The 21,576-nt window shown below is 43.1% G+C and overlaps 1 protein-coding gene across 2 annotated transcripts in view; it reads left to right on the top strand.

Moving 5' to 3' along the window:
• The window catches only part of GALNT18 (polypeptide N-acetylgalactosaminyltransferase 18), a 509,102-nt gene that overhangs the window by 267,274 nt on the left and 220,252 nt on the right, over nt 1-21,576 (top strand). For both annotated transcript variants that reach the window (XM_075065179.1, XM_075065178.1), the window contains exons 4-5: nt 16,893-17,076; nt 18,977-19,174. In XM_075065179.1, the coding sequence (XP_074921280.1) occupies nt 16,893-17,076; nt 18,977-19,174 (382 nt within the window). The remainder of the gene's footprint in view (nt 1-16,892; nt 17,077-18,976; nt 19,175-21,576) is intronic.

Here is a 21,576-nt window from a genome sequence, read left to right as displayed (position 1 = left end):
CTGCTCCAATCCAACCTTTCTCCTTCAACTACCACACCCTGTCTGACTGAAGCAGGGGTTTATATCCCATGACTGGAGTCAGGTGCTCTAACTGAAGTCAGGTGCTCTAACTGGAGTCAGGTGCTCTAATTGGCCACAGCTGTTTTAGTTAAGCTAAAGCAAACCTTCCTCCCTTGGCAGGGAGTAAGGCCCCCTGCTAACACTCTTATGCTGCCCTCTGGCCATGCTGTATCACAATATATAAAATCAAAATTGAACCATGACTGTGGAACATCAACAACAATTGTAAAATGATCTAAAAAGAAGCAAAGAAATTGATCTGTTGGTAAAAATGTTGGGTAATGGTGGTTAGTACCTGCTGAGAAATTTTCCAATATATCTGAATTAAGGACTTGGAATCATTACTTGTTCTGAGCAAACTGATTTGTTTCTTTCATCTCAAGTTATCTGGTCTCAAAGAGGTGTGTGTGTGTGTTGTAATTCTCTTAAGATCCTGAGTTCAGCAATTTTTAGGATGTGGTATGAAGCACATTGAGTTCAGGCCACATCTTGGGACACCTACATAAATCTTGAACAACTGAGTCCTTTATAGGGGAATATCCATGGAAGGAAAATGTGGTGGGATTATTATTTTTCCGAGCATGAAACACACCCTGGTAGCAGCTAAATCCTGCTCCCTACCCTCTGCAGGATATTTTAGATAGTAATGCTGGTATGCATCTGCTATCCTTTGGCCTTCCCCCAATATCCTGATCCCTGTTTTTCCTAGGAAAGAAACTACAGAATACCACTTTCACTACTGCGTGATGCACAGGGAAGTCCCACTCTGGATATGTCTACACTTTGAGCTGGGGCTTTATTTCCCAGCTTGAGGAGACATACCCACACTCGCTCTAACTGAGCTAGCACGCTAAAATTAGAATGTACCCTCAGTGATGCAAGTGACAGGACAGGCTCACTGGGATGAATGCTTTCCTAGCAGCTGACAGGTCCGTGCTTGGAGTGGCCAGCCCTTCCCTCTGCTTTGTGCCACAGCTATGCTCTATTTTTAGCATACTAACTTGATCACAGCTAGTACATGTACATCTCTTTGAGCTGGGAGCTGTACTTCCAGCTCAAAATATGGACATGCTCTCGGCCTGCCCCCATGTCTGCACAGTGGAGCCACAGCGGTTCTGCTTCATTTAGGACCTTTCATACTTGCAGGGAATGCGGGCAGGATTTGGCCTTCCTGCCTTTTTAACAAATATGGGCCTATAGTAAGAGATGCCCCTTATCAGTGGATGGAGGGATAGAAACTGTTTGTTTGAAACAGTTTGTTTTAATGTATTGAGTTGTCCAGATATCACAGTGATAGCACTGTGAACATTTAATTTAATTTCATTACTGTTTTAATTAGATCTGGAGAAACATTTCAGTTTTTTTCTTGGGGCCAGAGCGTGGCCTGGCCTGCACTGGTCACCTGGGATCACGTGTAACAGTGCGCAGAGAAGAGCAGCCTCTGGGGTTGCTGTTTCCAGTGAAGGTGGGTGGGAGTGGGCAGGATATACTGTAAGGAGCAATCTTCTAGAAAGGAAGATATGTTGGGTTGGTAGGTTTTCTGCAGATCTGCTTTCTGTAGATCCACAGTGGTACATACTGAACAGCACTTGTGAAGTGATGGAGGTTGCTGATCATGTAGCAAGCTGGAATGTGTTGCGTTGGGGAAAAATCAGCCTCACATCAGACCAGTTCTCTAATTTGTATTGTTGATCCTTCCACGCATACAATCCTGGAGTCTTTATTCTTTCTAGTCAATCAAAATGCATGTTGACCGCAGTGCCTACTCCTGGTTTGGTCCTTAGTGAGACACTTCAAATAAGAGAAGCTACCCCAGAACAATTATTTAGAGAGGTTGTTCAAAAAGATAAATTCTGTAACCTAAATGGCACAACAGAGAACGTGTCTGAGTGTATACGTTTAAGTTCATGACTTTGTGCTGTGTAAGATTGACAATGGGGCCTTGAAGCTGAATGGGGCTTTCCTCCTCTGGGACTTTGAAGGACCACACAGTGGATGTTCACCTCTGCTTGCTTGAGAAGTGATGTGGTAAAACAGGCCAAGCATGCTGCTACTCCTTATTCCTTTCAGGGATGCCAGCGCGAATGGTGATGCTACCATAACATAGTGCCGGGAGTGAGGGAGTGTCTCTTTTTTCCCTGTGTATGTCCAGGGCTAGATACAGCTTGGTCCTAAAGGTATGTATTAAATTGCATTTTGGGCTGGATGTCTAAGAAGTTCTGCCAAGATGAAAAAGTGTGGATGAAATCCTGGCTCCACTGAAGTCAGTTGTGAAATTCCATTGACTTCAGTGAGGGTAGGGCTTTACTGTGTGGCCTGGTCTGAACTTAAAAGTTTTGCTGACATAGCTGTCAGGTTAGGAGTGTGTAGAAAAAAATAAAAATCACACCCCAGTGACAAAAGTACTGTGATAGGTTCCCCCTGGGATGCCACCTGGAACTGGAGTGCCACTGAGCACCCACCAGCCTGGACTCCCTCTCACACTGTGCTGCTGTGACAAGTTGCAAAACTCTCCAAGCTTGCTCTTTCACCAGCATGCGCATAGGTAGGGATACACCCAGTGGCAGAACTTACAGGCTGCTGTGATCAGCTCTGCATGGGGAGGCTACAGCTAAGGAACTGCTCAAGAGCACCCCTCCCTCTCTGGAGTGTAAACGCAAAATTATGTGGTCTTGCGCTGCACAGAAATCTGTACTGCATAAGCTCATGAAATTTGCCTCCTCTTTCACTGTGGAGAGGAAATATTAAACATCTTTTTTCCCCAAGTTATAATTCCCACACACTGGTTTGTGATGAAGCAAAAGCGTGAATAGTGTAGCTGAAGTCGAAGTATCTTAGGTCGAGTTACCTACCGTCCTCGCGGCGCGGGATCGACGTCCGCAGCTCCCCTTGTCGACTCCACTACCGCCATTCGCGTTGGTGGTGTTCTGGAGTCGACAGGAACTCGTTCGGGGATCAATATATCACTTCTAGATGAGATGCGATATATCGATCCCCAAGAAATCGATTGCTATCTGCTGATACGGCTGGTAGTGAAGACGTATCCTTAGAATGTTAATCCGAGTCCTTTGGTTCAAAAGGTTGCTTTTCTCGCCTTTCCCTTTTGTTGCTAACAACAAAAACAGCACTCCACCCAGTGTCTCCTGAGCCTGGCACCTCAGGCAGTCACGTGGGCTGCCTGCCCCTAAATCTGGCCCTGCTTCTATGGTCTGAAATGCAGCTATGCCTTTTAAAGGACTAGAGAGCAGAATATCATGCACCATGTGCTCACCCAGACTCATACAGAATATCTGTGTCAAAGTCTGAGATATGCCCACTTAAATAATGGCTTTGGAAGTAAATGCCTCAGATGGAGATAGAACATTTTGGATCTCATATGTAAGATTTGACTGATGCAAGATGACACATTCAAAAGCAGGACATTTGGCAACCCTAATTTTGAATGTGTCAGAAATGCACCCATAGACTGATACATTTGTCACTTGGATCCAGATTGAGGTCCCACCAGGATGGAATGCCATATTGCTGCCCTTGTACTCGGAGACCTTCTCACGATATTATCAGGCATGCTGAGGGCCACTGTGGTCCAAATCAAACATTCTTGTTCCTAAAGGAGAGTTGACTTTCAGGTTCATGATAAAGTTGTCACATGCGCAATGTTTGTAAGTTTGAGTTGTGATTGCCCATATAGTTTCACATTTTCAAAAGAACCTAAGCCTCATTTAAAAACACTAAAATAAAAAACTGTCTATAAAATCATCGATGAGTCTTTAATAGTGAACACATGTCCTGATCCCGGCTAGTCCTTGTTTTCTCTAGCATAATTTTCATGCTAACACTATGCAAACTCTGTTGAAATCAATGGGAGTCTTTCTGTTGACCTTTGAGGGCTTTGGGCCTGGCCCAGATAGCATTTATTCATGACTATCTCTGGACCACATATTTCTAGGACCATGTTTGTTTGCACCACTTTCCACAACTAATGTCATAGGCTTTGAAGCAATGCCAATAAATAAATAGCCTTATTTGGACTAGAGTATTCAGCATTTTTTGGCAGTTTCTCTCTTTCTTTAGGAATCCATTACTGTAAGATGGATTGCCTAAATGTTTTTGGCACCCAGAAGACTTGATCAAGTTCACTGTATAGAAAGCATCTTGTGGGGTCCCCAGGGTTACAGTAGAGAGAATCTATAATGTGTTCTTGACACTGTATTTTTCTAAACATATATAGACTGTTCAAGCCTTTAGTTCCCTTTGAATAGAGATTTTCCGTGTAGCTGCTTTGTGTAAACCCTACGATAGATTAGAACTAAATAGTGTTTTTTAAAAATAGATTACTGGAATCAGGTGGTGCTAGATTGTATTTCTCAAGCACTCTACTTTCTCTTTAACACTTAAACGTTGTTTCACAAACCAATCCAGTAACATCAAGTGAAGGAATTACAGACTCTAATGTCGGATTGTTGACAGTAGTTCTTCCACCAGTGTGTGTTCATTGGGTCAGGGTTTTTATACTTTTGTGTGTGCGCGCACTTACTTTTACTTCTCTTTTAATGCCTTTTCTAAAAAGTATACAGTTACAAAGGTAGTAATAACATAAACTGACAGATGCTGTGTATATCCTTCTCCTCTTCTATTTGAAAAAAAACCAACCCACAGTATTCAGCAGTAGAGCTGTAATTTGCAACAGTGTGTGGGGCTATTAGTACAGAATGCAGCAGTATTTTCAGTAAGGATTTCATTATCTGTGCTGAACCCTGAATTTTTAAAATAACCTCTTTTGAAATCTGAAATGTGAGATTACCTTTTTCCATGGTATTTTACTTCCACATCTGTGTCAGGAACCATATATCATTTAAATTTCCTAAGGTATGTCTGCCTACTAGATCACTAATACAGGCCCACACAGCAGCTACTGGAATTGGTGATGTCTAGAAAGCCTGTACAAGGAGATTGTCTTCAATTTATGAAGAGCTGTGTTACATGTTGTCTTACAGGGAACCACTGTTTTGAAATAGGGTTATTTGTTGGGGATGGCAGGCCTTTGTTCTTCTGATGTCAAAATCACAGGTGATCTCAGAACACCTTTTGCTTCTGTGGAAGGCAGCTCCAGGCAGGTAAAGAGGATTCAGTACAATGCCAACAAGACCTACTCATGAGTCAAGTGGAACAAACACTGCCTCAGGGAATGCCTGAGGCGTGAAGACAAAAACAGCCCGTTACACCCTTTGAAAGGAGCAACATGTACTCCCTATAGTCTGGCTCAACTCTGTTGGGCAGTTCGAAGGAGGGGTGTATGGCCATTTCTTATTCCTCCATTTGGGGAGATTAGTGCTGCTCTCAGCACTAAACCAATGAAGTTCTTTACTGTGGGTGAAATCTTCAGCTTGTATAAAATGGCATTAGTTCCATTTATTTCACTAGAGCTGTTCCTTTTTATACCACCTGATAATCTGAACTATTGCACACACAAGCAGTGACTGTAAAGGTTTATTATACTGTCTAGTTCCTTTGCATTCACAATGGGTGAAATTCACCTCCATGCAGAGGGCTAAGATGTTAGTGGGGCGTAAGTGATGCCTAGGCCTTCTGCACTAGTGTAAATTTTATCCTATTAGAGCACAAGATTCAGCAGTACCACTAAGTAGAGTGTATATTCTGTATCTGCATGACAGCAGGGAATTCTGAGGCTCATTGTAGTCTGTTACCAATACAAGGTAGTTGTCTTATAGTAATGGACGAAAAGGACTATGTTGCCATTTAGTATATTTGAGGCCTATTGAAAGCTTAATTATTTGCATCATGTTGGTAATTTCCCATAAGTATCTTATCTATTACCAGATAATACCAGGTTATTAAATATGCAAGCACAACAGGTCTACTTTATCTGTTTGTGTATTGTTGCCCTCTTTTATGAACAATTTTAAGACACTCGTACAATGTAAATTACACGCCTATCCCATTTTATACAATTTTCTCATTTGGAATTATCTGCTCTTGGTACAGAGATGAGAGGTGATCCCTGAAGCATTGTGAAAAAGATAAGGGGCCAGGGGTAGGAGAGAGGAGAAGAGAGAATATCAGGCATAGTAGACTTTCACTGAGCTGCATACTAAATAGGTGGTGTAATCCAAGCTACAAGTGTGGGAGATAAACAGCCTGTCTTGCATGCCTAGCTTTTGCCATGAATTCAGGTTGCAAGTCAGGTTCTTTGCATCCCTTACTCTCTGAGGGAAAGAAATTTCTTCTGCAGCAAAGGGTAAAGCTGGGCTTTTTTTATTCACCAGAAGAGAAGCAGATGCTTTTGCATGTTCTGATTCTTAGAAAAGACTATGAAATTGCCAGTGAAAATGTACCTCTTCCAACTCAAACAGTCTCCAAAGTCTTTGAACTGCAAGTAATTTGATTTGCCCTATATAAACAAATCGGTGCTAATTGTGCCTTCAGATACTACTGTAGCCAGTGGGACTGCTTTGGGTGAGAGGCAGTCCAGCTCAGTGAATAGAGCACTCACTGTAGTTAGAATCAGGAGATCTGGTTCTAGACTCCTGTCCCTGTCAGTGACTCACTGTGTTTCTGGTCACTCCTTTTGTGCCTGTTTCTTCCATCACGCTATTTGTCATGTCTATTTAGATTGTAAACTCTTTGAAGCAAGGACTGTATCTCACTAGGTGTTTTCACACTGCCTGCTCACTGAGACTTTGAGCAAAATTGGAGCCTCTAAGTACCATCATAATATAAATAATGGGTATAACACGTGGCAGTGTTTTGCCCCATTGTATATACCATTGTTTAATCCACAAATGTTGGCACTGTATGACAATTTTGAATGTTTCCATGTTAGAGTGTAGCTTCCTTTGCTTTCACAATGGTTGAAATTCACCTCTGTGCAGAGGGCTGAGATATAAGTCGGATGTAAGCAGTGCATTGGCCCCCTGCATTGACATACGTTTGATCCTTTTAGAATGCAGGGTTCAGCAGTACTGGCAGGTAAAGAGCATTTCTGCTTCTACTGTACCAACGTCATGAAACATGACTTTTGGCCCTTTTTAGTAAAATTTAATATTTACAAACTGTTACAGGTAACTTAGCAAGTCTGTGTCTGTGTCTAGGCAAGGCAGAAGTGTCAGATTTTACAAATGTAATTGTTTTAAGAGATGCAAGGATGCATTTAAGCACTTGAAACTGGAATACATTAGAGTATTAAAGTTATTGTAAATTAAGCTTAATTGCTTATTCTTTACATGATTTGTCTAGAATGTGAAGCAATATTTCATTATTTACGACAACACTGCTTCTATCAAAAGCTTTCAAATTACACTTCAAGACTAAGGGATCCTCAGCTGATGTAGATTCACATTAGCTCTATTTATGGCAGTTTCCACCAGCTGAGAGTCTGGCCCTGTTATCTTTCCACTATATTTTGCTAATATGGAGACTATTAAAAGCAACCAACCCTCTAAATATCTTTTATGCAGATTTGAATTCTCAAATGAATTCAAGTTCAAAATTGTTGAAGTAGAGGAGTCAGATTTTTATGGGCACGTTCACCCAAATTGCACATGGCTGCATGGAAGTGCTCTGTATTATGTCCTGATATATTCCTTTCTAATACCGAATCAGCTTGGCGATGGAAAGAAATACAAGAGGGAATGAGTTCAGTCTACATTTTACCAGTAATGGGGATATACTTACTTTCTGCCTCAAAGCCAGTTTTTGACAAGCCCTTTGGGTGGGTGTGAAGGGAAAGTGCACAAGAGCCTCCTCTGTTTTGTATGGCCCTGCAAGAACCTTTCATAATTGCACCGAGACTGCTCCTCCAGTGTGCCTGAAAGGAGACGGAGAGGAGGCAGGTTCATAGCCCTGATCCCCCTATGGACCAACCTGAAGAGCAAGCCATTCACAAAATTTGAGCTGCTGCAACATCCTAGTGCAGGGGTGGGCAAACTTTTTGGCCCGAGGGCCACATCTGGGTATGGAAATTGTATGGCGGGCCATGAATGCTCACAAAATTGGGGGTTGGGGCATGAAGGAGTGAGGGCTCCGGCTGGAGGTGCAGGCTCTGAGATGGGGTGAGAAATGAGGAGTTCAGTGTGCGGGAGTGGGTTCAAGGCTGGGGCAGGGGTTTGGGGTGTGGGATCTGAGGTGCAGGAGGATGGGACCTAGGAGTTTGGAGGGGGGTCAGGGCTGAGGGAGGGGGTTGGGGTGCTGGAAGGGGTCAGGGGTGCAGGCTCTGGGCACCGCTTACCTCAAGCAGCTCCCGGAAGCTGCAGCATGTCCCTTCTCCGGCTCCTATGTGGTGGCACATCCAGATGTCTCTCTGCAGGCACTGCCCCTGCAGCTCCCATTGGCCATGGTTGCTGGCCAATGGGAGCTGTGGAGGAGGCGCTTGGGTCAGGGGCAGTGAGCGGAGCCTCCTGGCTGCCCCTATACATAGGAGCTGGACGGGGGACATACTGCTGCTTCCAGGAACCATGCGGAGCCATGGCACGTGGAGTTGGGCAAGCCCCAGACTCTGCTCCCTGGCAGGAGCTCGAGGGCCAGATTAACATGTCTGAAGGGCTGGATGTGCCCCCCGAGCTGTAGTTTGCCCACCCCTGTCCTAGTGGATGTAGGTTTATTACAAGGAACTGTCCCAAGCCACAGGTGCCTGTAGGGCCCCCCGCCTTAAAAGGAAGATTCCCCACTGTGAAGGGGACTTCACCAAACCTGTAATATAATCCCAATTAATCTCTGTGGGATTGAAGGTAGGGATGGTGTGCCTCCCCTGGCTCCACCAATGCCTTGCCTCCAGCCTGCCCAGCCTTCTGAGTGCCCCGCGTGGAGGCCTAAAATGGGGAGAGCATTTGCATGAGCTGTTCCTGTCTTGCACCTTGCAAAGCTGGAATAGAGAGATCCCTACAGGGATAATCCCTGAGGTTTAGGGTTGGTTTTTTTTGTTTTTTTTTAAATGTATATAGAGACATTTCAGAATAGAATATAAATTACTCCTTATACATCTGCTCTGACTAGCAATGTCCTAGTCCAGCATAGATGCTACATACTTCTCTGCCTCTTTTAACTATGCAGAGTTCATTGCGGCTTGCAAGTGCTGCACCTGCAGTATTCCCCTGTCCATATGTGTGCTGTTAGCTCTCTCTAACCATGCAGACTCATTCAGTTTAGCCAAATGGAGTTCTTATTTCAGATATTCCATATTGAAAGATAAGCACATATATCTTTATAAGCTATTTGTTTCTATAAAGAGAAACAGAATCATCTGTATATTGGAAAAGGCACACTAATTCGTTCCCATTGTTTTCCCTATGACGGCAGAAGGCAGTGAAGCACAATAATTAATGAAGAAGAGTGTGTTGGATTTATTATTCATGTAATTTGCATTAAATGAAAAAATATGGGTTGAAAAATGTGCTGGTGAAGGTCATTGGTAGCATCACTTTGAAACAATAATTGTTTGTAGGGCTAGAACCCTTTCTTCCTGTCCAGTTGGGTACAGTGCTCTGAAAATGTCAAAGGCAATTGAATACAAAGCTGCCTTGTAAAATTTAGAGTTAGGCAGGTTAGGACTGCATGAGAAATCGGATACTGAATATCCCACTAGGGCGTATTTATGTTCTGCAGAAAATGTTGATTTAAGTGATTTCCTTGGTTTAAATGTCCCAGGCTGCTGTGCCTTTCATCAGAGTTGAAATTTCTACATTGCAGACAAGAAATTCTTTTCATTTTGGGAAAGAAAGGTGAATCTTAGCAGGTTTAGCAAGGATCCCAGTCTACCAATCAAGGGAAAAATGCATCCGGCCATCTTTCTGAGCGCAGAGCCCCCACTGAAGCCACTGAACGTTTTATTTAAATAGCAATGGCAGGAAAAGGCCTGAGGGCAAAATGCTGTCCTGTCTTTTGTGGATGCTTCACAGGATATGCAGGAGCATGGCTGTGTATGGGCCAAATATGTACGTGAGTATTAGAGGCTGATCTCTCCCCATCAGAGTCAATGGCAAATTTCCCAGTTGTGCAGGATCAGGCTCTAGATTGGAATTCTTGCTAATGATCCAAGAATTCCTCCATTAGGAGTATGTATAAAATGCTAGTTAGTAGGGCACAAATGGGCTCTCCCCCATGCACCTTTCCCTCCATTCACATGCAAGAGCAGCTGTGAGGTGGAGTACACATAGGGTTGCCAACTTTTTGATTGCAGAAAACTGAACACCCTTGTCCTGCCCCCAAGGCCGTGCCTCTTCCCCGAGACCCTACCTTCTGTTCACTCCATCCCCCCTCCCTCTGTTGCTTCCTCACACACATGCTCATTTTCACCAGGGTAGGGTAGGGAGTTGGGGTGCAGGCTCTGAGGTGGAGCCAGGAATGAGGGTTTGGGGGTGCAGGAGGGGGCTTTGAGACAGGGGTGGGGCCAGGGCTCAGGGGTTTGGGTGCAGGAGGGGGCTCAAGGCTGGGGCTGGAGGTTGGGGTGTGGGCTCTGGGCAGCGCTTACCTCAGGAGCCTCCTGGAAGTGGCTGGCATGCTCCTCTGACTCCTAAGTGCAGGGTCGGCCGGGATCTCTGCATGCTGGTGCCGTCCACAGGTGCTTCCCTGGCTCCCATTGGCTGCAGTGGGCAAGGGCAGCACACGGAGCCCCCGTGGCCGCCCCGGACCTAGGAACCAGAAGGACATGACGGCTGCTTCCTGGAGCCATGCAGAGCCTGATGCTGTGGCCAACCGGACTTTAGGTGGCCCAGTCAGCTGTGCTGACCAGAGCCACCAGGGTCCCTTTTCGACTGGGTGTTCTGGTCGAAAACCGGATGCCTGGCAACCCTAAATGCACACTACTCCTTTTGGGAGTAGCAATAATGTGGTGTAAGGATCCTGTTGACTTCAGGCTTCTGCAAACCATCTTGCCTTCCATTGGCAGGGCTACTTAAAGACACTGCTCCGCTGCTATTCCTTTTCCACCTGCTCCTACAGCAAACCTCACTGCAGTTTTTCCCAAAGTATTTAAGATGATTTGTTGTTGTTGAATAGTAACAGTAGAAGCAATATAAGGTAGCACCCAAAACTTTCTGTTGGCTGGCAAAGGAAGGAGTCTGAGTAAACAATGACTCTGTCAGGGGTATTGATTTTCAAGTCTTTGCCTTTGTGTGCAATGTTTCTCAGCATCTGCTTTCCCAAGGTGTGTTTTACACCGCCACTCTATAGTGAGGCTATGAACATCCTCCTCTCTCCACCCCCACCCCCCTGCATTGTTGCAGCAAGTATAACTTCCTGCTTTTGCAAAGTTAGGTACAGACATTTGCAATCAAAAAAGAGCTTTGTTCTTAAGAGTTTTGATATCTAGTCATCACAATATTACACTGTACTAGGAACAAGGAACTCTCTTACCCTACTGTAATAAGGGTAGTAATATCTCAATAACGGAAATGCTTTCTTTTGAATTTAAACAGTGGAGGTGCTGGTTGGTTTGGTAATTGAGTGCTTGTTACAGTTTGAAAGTTACAGAAGGGAGCAATGAGTATATACTCTTGTTTTACACAAGCACAGTAAGAATCCTAAATTTGTATTTTCCTGCTTTTCAGGTTTTTTTTTTTTTTTGAAGACTTCTACAAGAAGGATCTGCAGCAAATCTAATTTAAAGTAGAATAATATTGTGTATGTAATGTGTATAATGATCTGTATTCTTGATTCAATGATATGCAGTCGTGGGTCATATTTTAGGAATGACATGATCTGTCTAATCTGGAATATAATGAGCTCATCTCCCTTATCAGTAACTAGTCAACTAGCAAATGATCTAAACTGATCTCCAGTCTCACATGTCTCCAGTATCCTGTTCAGAGATCATGAATGGGAAAGCATTGGAGGAGGAGATCATGTCCATTCTTGATGAGTCTCAGTGTGAATGCAATCATGTATTAATGACCTGTTTTCCTCATAAAAACATAAGAATGGCCATACTGGGTCAGACCAGTCCATCTAGTCCAGCATCCTGTCTTTCGACAGTTGCCAAAGCCAGACGAGTCAGAGGGAATGAATGGAACAGGCAGTCATTGAGTGATCCAGCCCCTCTTGTCCGGTCCCAGATTCTGGCCGTCAGAGGCTGTAGACACCCAGAGTATTTGGGGTTACATCCCTGACCATCTTATCTAGTTTTTTTTGTTTTGGTTTGGATTTTTTTGGAGTCCTGTTACAGTTTTGGCGTTCACAACATCCCCTGGCAACAAAGTCAACGCGCTGACTGTATATTGTATGAAGAAGTACTTCCTTTTGTTTGTTTTAACCTGCTGCCTATTAATTATTTCAGTGAGTGACCCTTATTCTTTAGTTATGTGAAGGAGTAAATAATACTTTATTTACTTTCTCCACACCAGTCATGATTTTATAGACTTCTATCATATTCCATCTTAGTTGTGTGTTTTCCAAGCTGAAAAGTCCCAGTCTTCTAATCTCTCCTAATATGGAAGTTGTTCCATACCCTTAATATTTTTGGTTGCCCTTTGTATCTTTTTTTTTAAATGAGGTGACCAGAACTGCATGCAGTATTCAGGATGTGGGCGTACCATTGATTTACATAGTGGCATTATGATGTTTAGTGTCTTACTTTCTATCCCTTTCCTAACATTTTTGACTGCATCTGCACATTGAGTGGATGTTTTCCCATGAGAACTTTCTCCTGTGTTCTACAGCGATCCAGCTATCAGTGTATTTGAATAATTACAGATTGAGCATTGTGTGAATGAAAAGTAAAAGGGTTTAGTTTTGCTTTGGAGTGCAGTGCCCAGTGTGTGCAAAGTGACAAGTCGCTGCCACCCTAGCAGTAAGATGTGAAATCCCGCCTCCTCCTTAGCTTTATTTTGGGGGACTGTTTTTTGGCTGCTTTGGCAGTTAGTTTAAACAGACAAATTAACATTACACTGTGAAACGAGTTTAGTGACGAGGAAATAAAGTTGACTTCTCTGAACGGAATCCAAACATATAGTGTATATGTAGTCAAAACAGTACTTTATTGCAAGAGAGATGATGCAGAGAATTACTGCTAGAAGCAGTATCATTTCATCTTTATGAAAATATAATAGAGGCAAAAAATAAGACACCAACGGGAGCTCTTTTTATTATTCATTTATTTATTTTGTATTACTGTTGTGCTGCAGGGCATTGGTGGCTGCCAGCAAGTGTGTTTGATCTGTGAGCAGTCAGAGACCTCACTGAAGCTGACCGGTGTGTTAGCCGCCATTCATTCATGCTAACTGAGAGAGCAATTAAATAGTCCTTTGTTTAGTGATAGCTGAAACAATAGTAGCCACCCCAACTTAAGGTCCATGGAAGGCCTGACGAGAGCTAACTCAGATTTCCCAGGGACTGATTGAAAATTCAGGGCTGGGTCACTGATTGGTGAAGCTGGGTGTGTCTGTCTATATCAGTATCTGAAAGGGAGGAGAAAACCAGTGAAGCAATTGGTAGCATGGCCCTGAGATAGAGCAGAGACAGAGCTTCTTGAGTTACAGGATGGGCTGGAAGGCAGGCTTGGATTTCTGCCTGCTGCAGTTTGTTTCTGCTGTGTTCAGGGAAACAGAACTTTGTGGATATACTTTGTAAATAAACAACATAGCACCAAAGAAATAAGTAACTTGTATTCCAAATTTCTCCCCCTAAAGAAAACAACCTGGCAAGGCCCCAAATATTCGCTAATTGCTCAGGTCAAGGGGCAACATTATGATAGGACTCAGAGGACCTAAGTTCATGATCCCATTGTGTTAGGCTCTGTACAGAAACATAGTAAAAGACAGTTCCTGTCCCAAAGAGCTTACAATCTAAATAGACTAGAAAGATAAAAGAAGTATTTATTATCCTCATTTTATAGATGGGGAGCTGAGACACAGATGTGTTAAGTGACTTGCCCAGGGTCTCACAGAAAATAAGTGGCAGAGTTATGATTTGAACCTGATCTTCTGAGTCCTGGTCCAGCACCTTAACTACAAGACCATCATTCTTCTCTTTCCTTTTGCTCCAAGGCTGCTTCTGTGTTTGTACATTGGTTAGGATAATGGGCCCTGATTACCACTGGGGACTCTGAGCACTACCATGTAAAAATAATAATCATGAGAAGAAGTGCATTTTAACTGCACATTTTCATTCCACGTTTTGCATTGCCGCATGCATTCATCTTTGAGCCAGAGCTGCAGTAATTATTGGTTAAAAAGGAATAATCTTTTAATTAGGAAATTATTCTTCTCCTTTGTGATCACTATTCTTGCTTTGTTTTGCTGAGCAAGGAGGAGAAATTGCAGAACCTTTTGAGCAGAGAAAGAAAGGTGTTGTCAGAGCAAAGAGAGAGCTGTGCATGTGGGGGAAGCACAATAGTTAATTTTTTCTGTCTTCCTCCTTGAAACACTGGTGTTTAAAAAACAAAACAAAAAAAGTTTATGGGAAATAATTAGGTTTTCTTTCCAGACATATTTTTCAAAAATGAAGTTTACATACTGTAACTACTACCTCATTCATTCCTGCAATAACATAACACTTGCTTATGCAAGCCATTGTGAATATAGCCTTTATATGATGTTTTATGTGCTAACACTTCATTTTATGGCACGTTAATTAATGTTCAATGGCAAATGAGGTTTTGGTGATAGTACCGTGTGCTTAACTGTTGCACACTCTTCCTTTCTGCATGTTTTATGCTTCTGTTTACTCTCCTACCTTTTTGTCTGTCTTGTCTATTTAGAGCTTAACTACACAGGCAAGTTTTACCAGCTACACTGGTATAATTATATCACTCTAGATAAACCAATATAGTTGTGCCTGTATAGCTCTCCCTGTGGATGCTCTTATTGCAGTATAGAAGAGGCTTTTTTCAGTTTAGTTTAAACCCCTGCCAAAGCGATGTGAGTTAAACCAAAAAATCCCACCTCTCTTATACTGGAATAGGGTGACCAGATGTCCTGATTTTATAGGGATAGTCCCAATATTTGGGGCTTTTTCTTATATAGGCTTCTATTATCCCCCACCCCCATCCCAATTTTTCACATTTTCTATCTGGTCACCCTATACTGGAAGAAGAATGTCTATAGGGCAGTTACAATGTTATAACTGTGGAGATTTAAATTCACATCCTAGCTTATACGGTAGTAACTTTCCTGAGTAGACAAGCCCTGAGATCAGGGGTGGGCAAACATTATGGCCTGAGGGCCACATGTAGGTATAAGAAATTGTATGGTGGGCCGTGCATGCTCATGAAGTTGGGGGTTGCGGTGTGGGGGGCAGGTGAGGGCTCCCGGAGTGGGCTGGGGATGAGGGATTTGGGATGGAGGAGGGTGCTCTGGGCTGGGACCAAGGGGTTTGGAGGGCGGGAGGGGGATCAGGGCTGGGGTGGGGGATTGGGGCACAGGGGTGGAGTTGGGAAGCTCAGGGATGCAGGCTCCGGGCAGCGTTTACCTCAAGCAACTCTTGGAAGCAGCGGCATGTCGCCCGCTCTGGCTCCTACACAGAGGCATGGCCAAGCAGTTCTGCACCCCACCCCGTCCGCAGGTGCTGCCCCCGCAGCCCCCAGAACCAGCAGCATGTCCTCCTCCAGCTCCTACACAGAGGCGCAGCCCTGGCCAGGTGGCGCTGCATGCTGCCCTGTCCACTGGTGCCGCTCCTGCAGCTGCGGGGGGCAGTGCTTGGGGCAGGGACAGTGTGCAGCACCCCCTGGCTGCTCCTACTCATAGGAGCCGGAGGGGGGACACGCTGCTTCTGGGAGCCGCACAGCAAGCCCCCAACCCTGCTCCTCGTCTGGAGCGCTGGACTGGGGCAAGCCCCTTACCCCGCTCCCTGGCGGGAGCTCAAGGGCCAGATTAAAAGTTCTGATGGGCTGTATACAGTCCATGGGCTGTAGGTTGCCCACCCTGCCTTAGATTGTAAGCCTTTAGGGGCCAGGGACTGTCTGTCACTATATATATGTACAGTGCCCAGCAGAATGAGGCTTAAATGTTTGTCTGGGCTCCTAGGCAATAATAATATCTCTAACATAATAAACCCTAAATAGGTTTTACTGAATGTAATAAACCCCAAATAGGTTTTATTGAATTGTAAATGTAAGAGGAAAATGTGACCAGTGATTTTTTTCTTATTTGCAGGTCTAGATATGACATAAGGAAAATATCACAGTATACAGATCCTCACACCAGTGCACACGACCTATGCAACACTTAAGCCATATTTTGAGGCTCAAATGGTGCATAGTAGAGCCCTGCCTGGGACTGTTTTTAGAGCTCTCCAGAGGGATTGGGAATCCCGCAGGACCCACTGCCGTAATAGCGGGAGCAGGATACCAAAATAGTCTGGCACAGGGCTCTAGTAAATAGACTTTGTACTGGCCCTCCATGTGAGGGTGAATCTCACACCATCTTCATATCTTTATTTGATGTACCGTGTGGCCAAATTCTGCCCCTACTGGTGCAGGCAGGGGGAGCAGAGAGGCTGCATGGTGCATTCTGTACTGGTGAGGGCAGGACCCCACAAGGCAGTGGGCAGGATGATATGCTGTGGAAATGCACTGAGCTGTTCTCTTCTTGTGAGTCCCTGACTTTCGACGGTGGAGAATGACAGTATAAATGCTAGTCACCAGGGGCTTGATCATGTCCTCTAATCTCAGGCCGTGCCCAACAGACTAGCTGGCCCATTTCAATGCAAGAGAATTTTGGTGTGTGCTGTTTTCATTGTGAAAGAGGTTTCTTATCACCCTCCCTTATCTCTAGTGCTTCAAAAGGCAAGATTTATTCCTCATTGATGTTTTCCCTAACATATATTGATGGATAAATAGATTTTTTTATTATTCTTACTCTTCATTATTTCCCTTTATACAGAAGAACTCAAGGAGAAACTAAAGGAGTATGTTGACGAGGTGAATATGCGGAAGCCTGGATTCATCAAGGTGGTCCGACACAGCAAGCAAGAGGGGCTGATCCGGTCTCGAGTCAGCGGATGGAGAGCTGCCACAGCACCAGTTGTTGCACTCTTCGATGCTCATGTGGAATTCAGCGTGGGATGGTATGTATCTTGCTGCTGCTTGCAATTCTTTGTAAATTATGGAATGATATTTATCCAGCATATAAGGAGATGAAGTTATATGCAGCTGTTTTGACATAGATTTAAATACAGAGAGATACGCTTATTGTTCGTAATATGCAACATAGTCATATAATCAAGATTCTGTTTTTTAGAACTAGGTTATTGTCTGCTGTAGTGGTTATGCTGGTAAATGCATGTTACTAAATTAGACAAGTAGAGCAAATTAGAGATGTATTGTCTCTGGTTAAAATTTGTGTCAAATTTATGTATGCACAGTATATTACTGTTCTCTTCCATTTTCATTTGATTTTTGTCAATAGCCAGTGCACAGATGATAAATAATCACTTAGGCATGGAGAAGCTCAGTAGAACAGGTCAGATATGTAACAAACTTTGTTCTGATTTTTTGTATGCAAAATTAAGGGGGTAATGCAAATTTTTATGATTTAGGGCCAGATTCTGTGGTTTGCTGAGCTGATCAGATGAGATGCTGTGGCCTCTCAGTATTTCTCAGGATAATTCCACGTATTGTTCATCTGAACATACAGTATTCTTTACATTTTTCACCATTGCATTTAACTAAAATTTTTTGAAAGCAGAGGTCCCAATTCAGCAAGATATTTAAGCACATGTAACTTTAAGTATTCAAATAGTTCCACTGAAGCCAATGCACTCACTCGTCTGCATATCTGCTAAAGTATCTTGCTCAATTGGGCCCTGAGCCAGTTAAGCCTCCAGTCTAAACCAGTGTTTTGGGATCATCCCATTATTAATTGCTCAGGGCATAGCAACTGCAGTTTGGATGGCCACGTGTGTGGTGGGTGGGGATGGGGAGGCCTTGGCAGGAGCTGGGAGAGAGATGGAAACATCCAAAGTTTAACCGAGTGCATGTGCACTGAACGTGTAAACATTTTTTATTTTCAGCAAAGGAGTAACAAATGGCATAGGCTGCCAAGCTCAACGCTCATTTCTAGGAGACTTTTATGCAATCTAAATGGCATAAAACGTGTCTGGGCAAAGGAGGGTAGGTGATTGAGGGATTAGGAGTGGAATACCAAACCTTTCACTTTTAGGTCATTGATTCCAATTCAATCCATTGGTTGATTAATGACCAAAGGTTGTTAGCATCTGAAGCTGTTCAGTGGCATCTGTGAAATTAGTTGGTGGTTTTAGCCTGATTCCTAGTCAAGAGTGACCACATCAGAGAATTATTATCACAACTAGCTCTGACATCTTTGTTGATGAACTTAAAATGACTTGGATGGTGCTGTCCAGAGATCAAGGGTAGAGTATCCTTGGGGCTGCATTACTTTTTCATATGTACAGGTGGCCCAGCAGGTCTCAGCTGAGGCTTATTGAGAGGGCGGGTAATGGGGGGGAAAGAGAGGACCTTCAGTGACTGGTCTATTACTACTGTACCTCTCATGAGCAGTTAATTATACAGTTGTCCAACTTATGTTTAGTTTCCCTGTTACTTCTGTATAAAAAGAAGTTTCTTTAAAGGGAAAAGAGCTTTTGTCCCTGGGATACTTCAATTATTAACTTTGATCTTCTTGATGTCCTTGATCATAGAGTTGGCCTGGAGACATCATCTTTATGTGGTAGCAAGGATGTAAATGGTAACTGATAAGAGAGGTCTAATTTCTTCCATCAGCAGACTAGAAAGGAATAATATCCAGTGCATGCTAGATTTAAAGTTACACTATATACTTTGGGCCAAATCCTGCAGCCTCACTCAGTAAAACCTACACTTCAATCAATGGGAGTTTCGCATGAGTAACAAGTGTAGAGCGTGCCCTTCAGATAATGTAGAATATAGACTCTGGCTGGCATAAGGGTTTTGCTTCTGTTGAAACAATCTCAGTATTTGTTCCTTTAGGGCTGAACCAGTACTCATGAGGATAAAGGAAAACAGAAAAAGGGTCATTTCTCCTTCGTTTGATAACATCAAATATGATAATTTTGAAATAGAGGAATACCCCCTATCAGCGCAGGGGTTTGACTGGGAACTGTGGTGTCGATATCTGAATCCTCCAAAATCATGGTGGAAGCTGGAAAACTCAACTGCTCCGATAAGGTAACATGCAGCTGTGACATGGGTTTGGGACTTATGGGAAGCGCTCAGTTATATGTAACAAATAAGAAAGGGCTGGCTACATGCACTTTATTTTAACAAGGACCAAGGGGGCTGCTTATCAAACAGACCAGTGGTTAAATTAGAATAAACGTTCTCACTGTTCTCTGCCACTTTTACCATTGCTTCCTCAGATAACCACAAAAAAGTTGTACAGTCTCATATACTTCATTTTTATATAACAAGTCAGAGCAAATATAAAAAAGCAAAAGAGAAGACTTGATACTTGATTCAGTGTTGCCATCTACAAGTGTCTTGACTGCTAATTTAATGGTAATGATCCAGAAAGACAATGCAGTTTACAAATGTATTGCAAAAAGGTACAACTGTCAGTGATGAATTAATGTCTGATTATTACATTTGTGGTTATATCACACAGTAGTACACACAAATCTGGCCCATATATGTGGGAGCAAGGAGTGTGTGAAAACTCCTATTTTTGTATGACCTAGCTCTGTACCTGCCTATTCTGTCTAGAGAACTGTTAGTCTGGTGCAGAAGAGGACCCCTGTCTACTCTATGGTACCAAGGGTAGCATTGTCTCGTAAATAAGATTGATGGACTCCAAGCAGATCTCCATAGATCCTAGTTCTTCGTTCTATGCAAATCGCAAGGAGCTCACTATAACCTCCCCTCTGGTTTCCAGAAGCTTGTGCAGAAAGAGAGGAGGTGGTTGAGACTGAAGTACAAAAATTGTACCTTTTGGAAGTAGGCGTCTCTTGCATTCACCCAGACAGTCAACTTGAGAGCTTTCTTTAGAGCTGTCGGACAGAATTGTTGGCTCAGAGCTGCATTGACCCACTCCATATCTGTAGCCATCACTCATTAGGAAGGTGAGAGGATGTCCTTAGACAGGACTAGGAGTCAGGAGATCTGGATATGAAGGCTAGCTCAGCCATAGACTTTGTATTTAAGGTGGAGATAAAAATATCCGCCTCATAGGAATACGAGGAAGCTTGATTAATGTTGGTAAAGTGCTTGATAAACTTTGGAAGGCCCTGTAGCAGTGAAAATTATTTTTAATATCTTCTTGTTGACTTTTTGAAATAAAATAGTTGCAGTTCAGAACAAAGAACTAGTCCTGATTGTGCACTTCACCCAGTAATTACAACTCTACCCCGATATAACGCGACCCGATGTAACACGAATTCATATATAATGCGGTAAAGCAGTGCTTGGTGGGGGGTGGGCGGGCTGCGCACTCTGGCCGATCAAAGCAAGTTCAATATAACGCGGTTTCACCAATAATGCGGTCAGATTTTTTGGCTCCCAAGGACAGCGTTATATCGAGGTAGAGGTGTATGTGTTTCCTGATAGACAAGATTAGACTTCATTTTACAGTGATGGGCATTTAGATTTGATCCTTGCAAAATCCTTAAATGGAGTAAGAGCTGGCTCTTGTCCTGGAATATTGTTTGTTTTTGAGATACATTGTACAAAAGTGTCATGTAATAATAAATTACGTTCAGCGTGTGGATAGATAGTGTTACTAAGACCATTCCCCAGTAACCAGCACGTTATTACTTCAGGCACTGTTGAAAGGAAACATAGTGAATATACAACAGAATTAAAACAAAGTCAAAGGGATTCTTTGCCTCAAAAAACATCCAGAAACTTTCCTATTCTGTGATAAACTCAGCACTATTTTTTAGATGGCATAAGGGCATCTCAGATTTTCCTCATTACTAAATACATCAGAAATATTTTCTCATTATGCTGAAGTGGCGCAATAATAGTGTAGGATAACACCACACAAATATATAAATCCGTACAAGGGAAGAATTTTAAGTTTTGTGATTAAGCATTTTTATAATCACATGAAAAGCAGATGTCTACATTTAACACAGCTTGATTGTTCTCTTCCTGATAAATGCAGGATGATTTACCCTATACTCTTGAATTGCCCTGTGTCCTTTCATTAATATCCTGTTGTTCCCAGTGCTCCTTCTGCTCACACTATGACAAAAATCACAATTTTGTTTTTGTCAGCATGCAAGGTAAGCTAAAAACCACTAGATTCATTACTTTACATTCGCCTTCCCTCATACAGGGAAATTTATACTCTGTATGGTCAAATCTTCACTACTTTAAAGGTAGTTCAGCAGTCATAAGACTGAGTGTCTCAGGATTTTGAAGGAATAGGACATTAGTATCAGTAGGACTGGGTGACTCGAGTTTTATAAATCGTACTTATGGAGACTCTCACCCCTAGGCCACAGATTCAGATTTGTCCCTGATTAGCAGTGATTGAAAGACAGTAATATTTTACAGCATTTCAGTGAAAGGAGTGAGTTGTCTCATACCCAATTCTTGTGTCCATATTATAAAAGCCACCAAAAAAGCCC

This window comes from Chelonoidis abingdonii, chromosome 4 (assembly GCF_003597395.2).
Source record: "Chelonoidis abingdonii isolate Lonesome George chromosome 4, CheloAbing_2.0, whole genome shotgun sequence".
In the NCBI taxonomy this organism is placed as follows: domain Eukaryota; kingdom Metazoa; phylum Chordata; order Testudines; family Testudinidae; genus Chelonoidis; species Chelonoidis abingdonii.
Note: the sequence above shows the minus strand (reverse complement) of the source record. Positions and strands in the feature narration are given on the sequence as shown.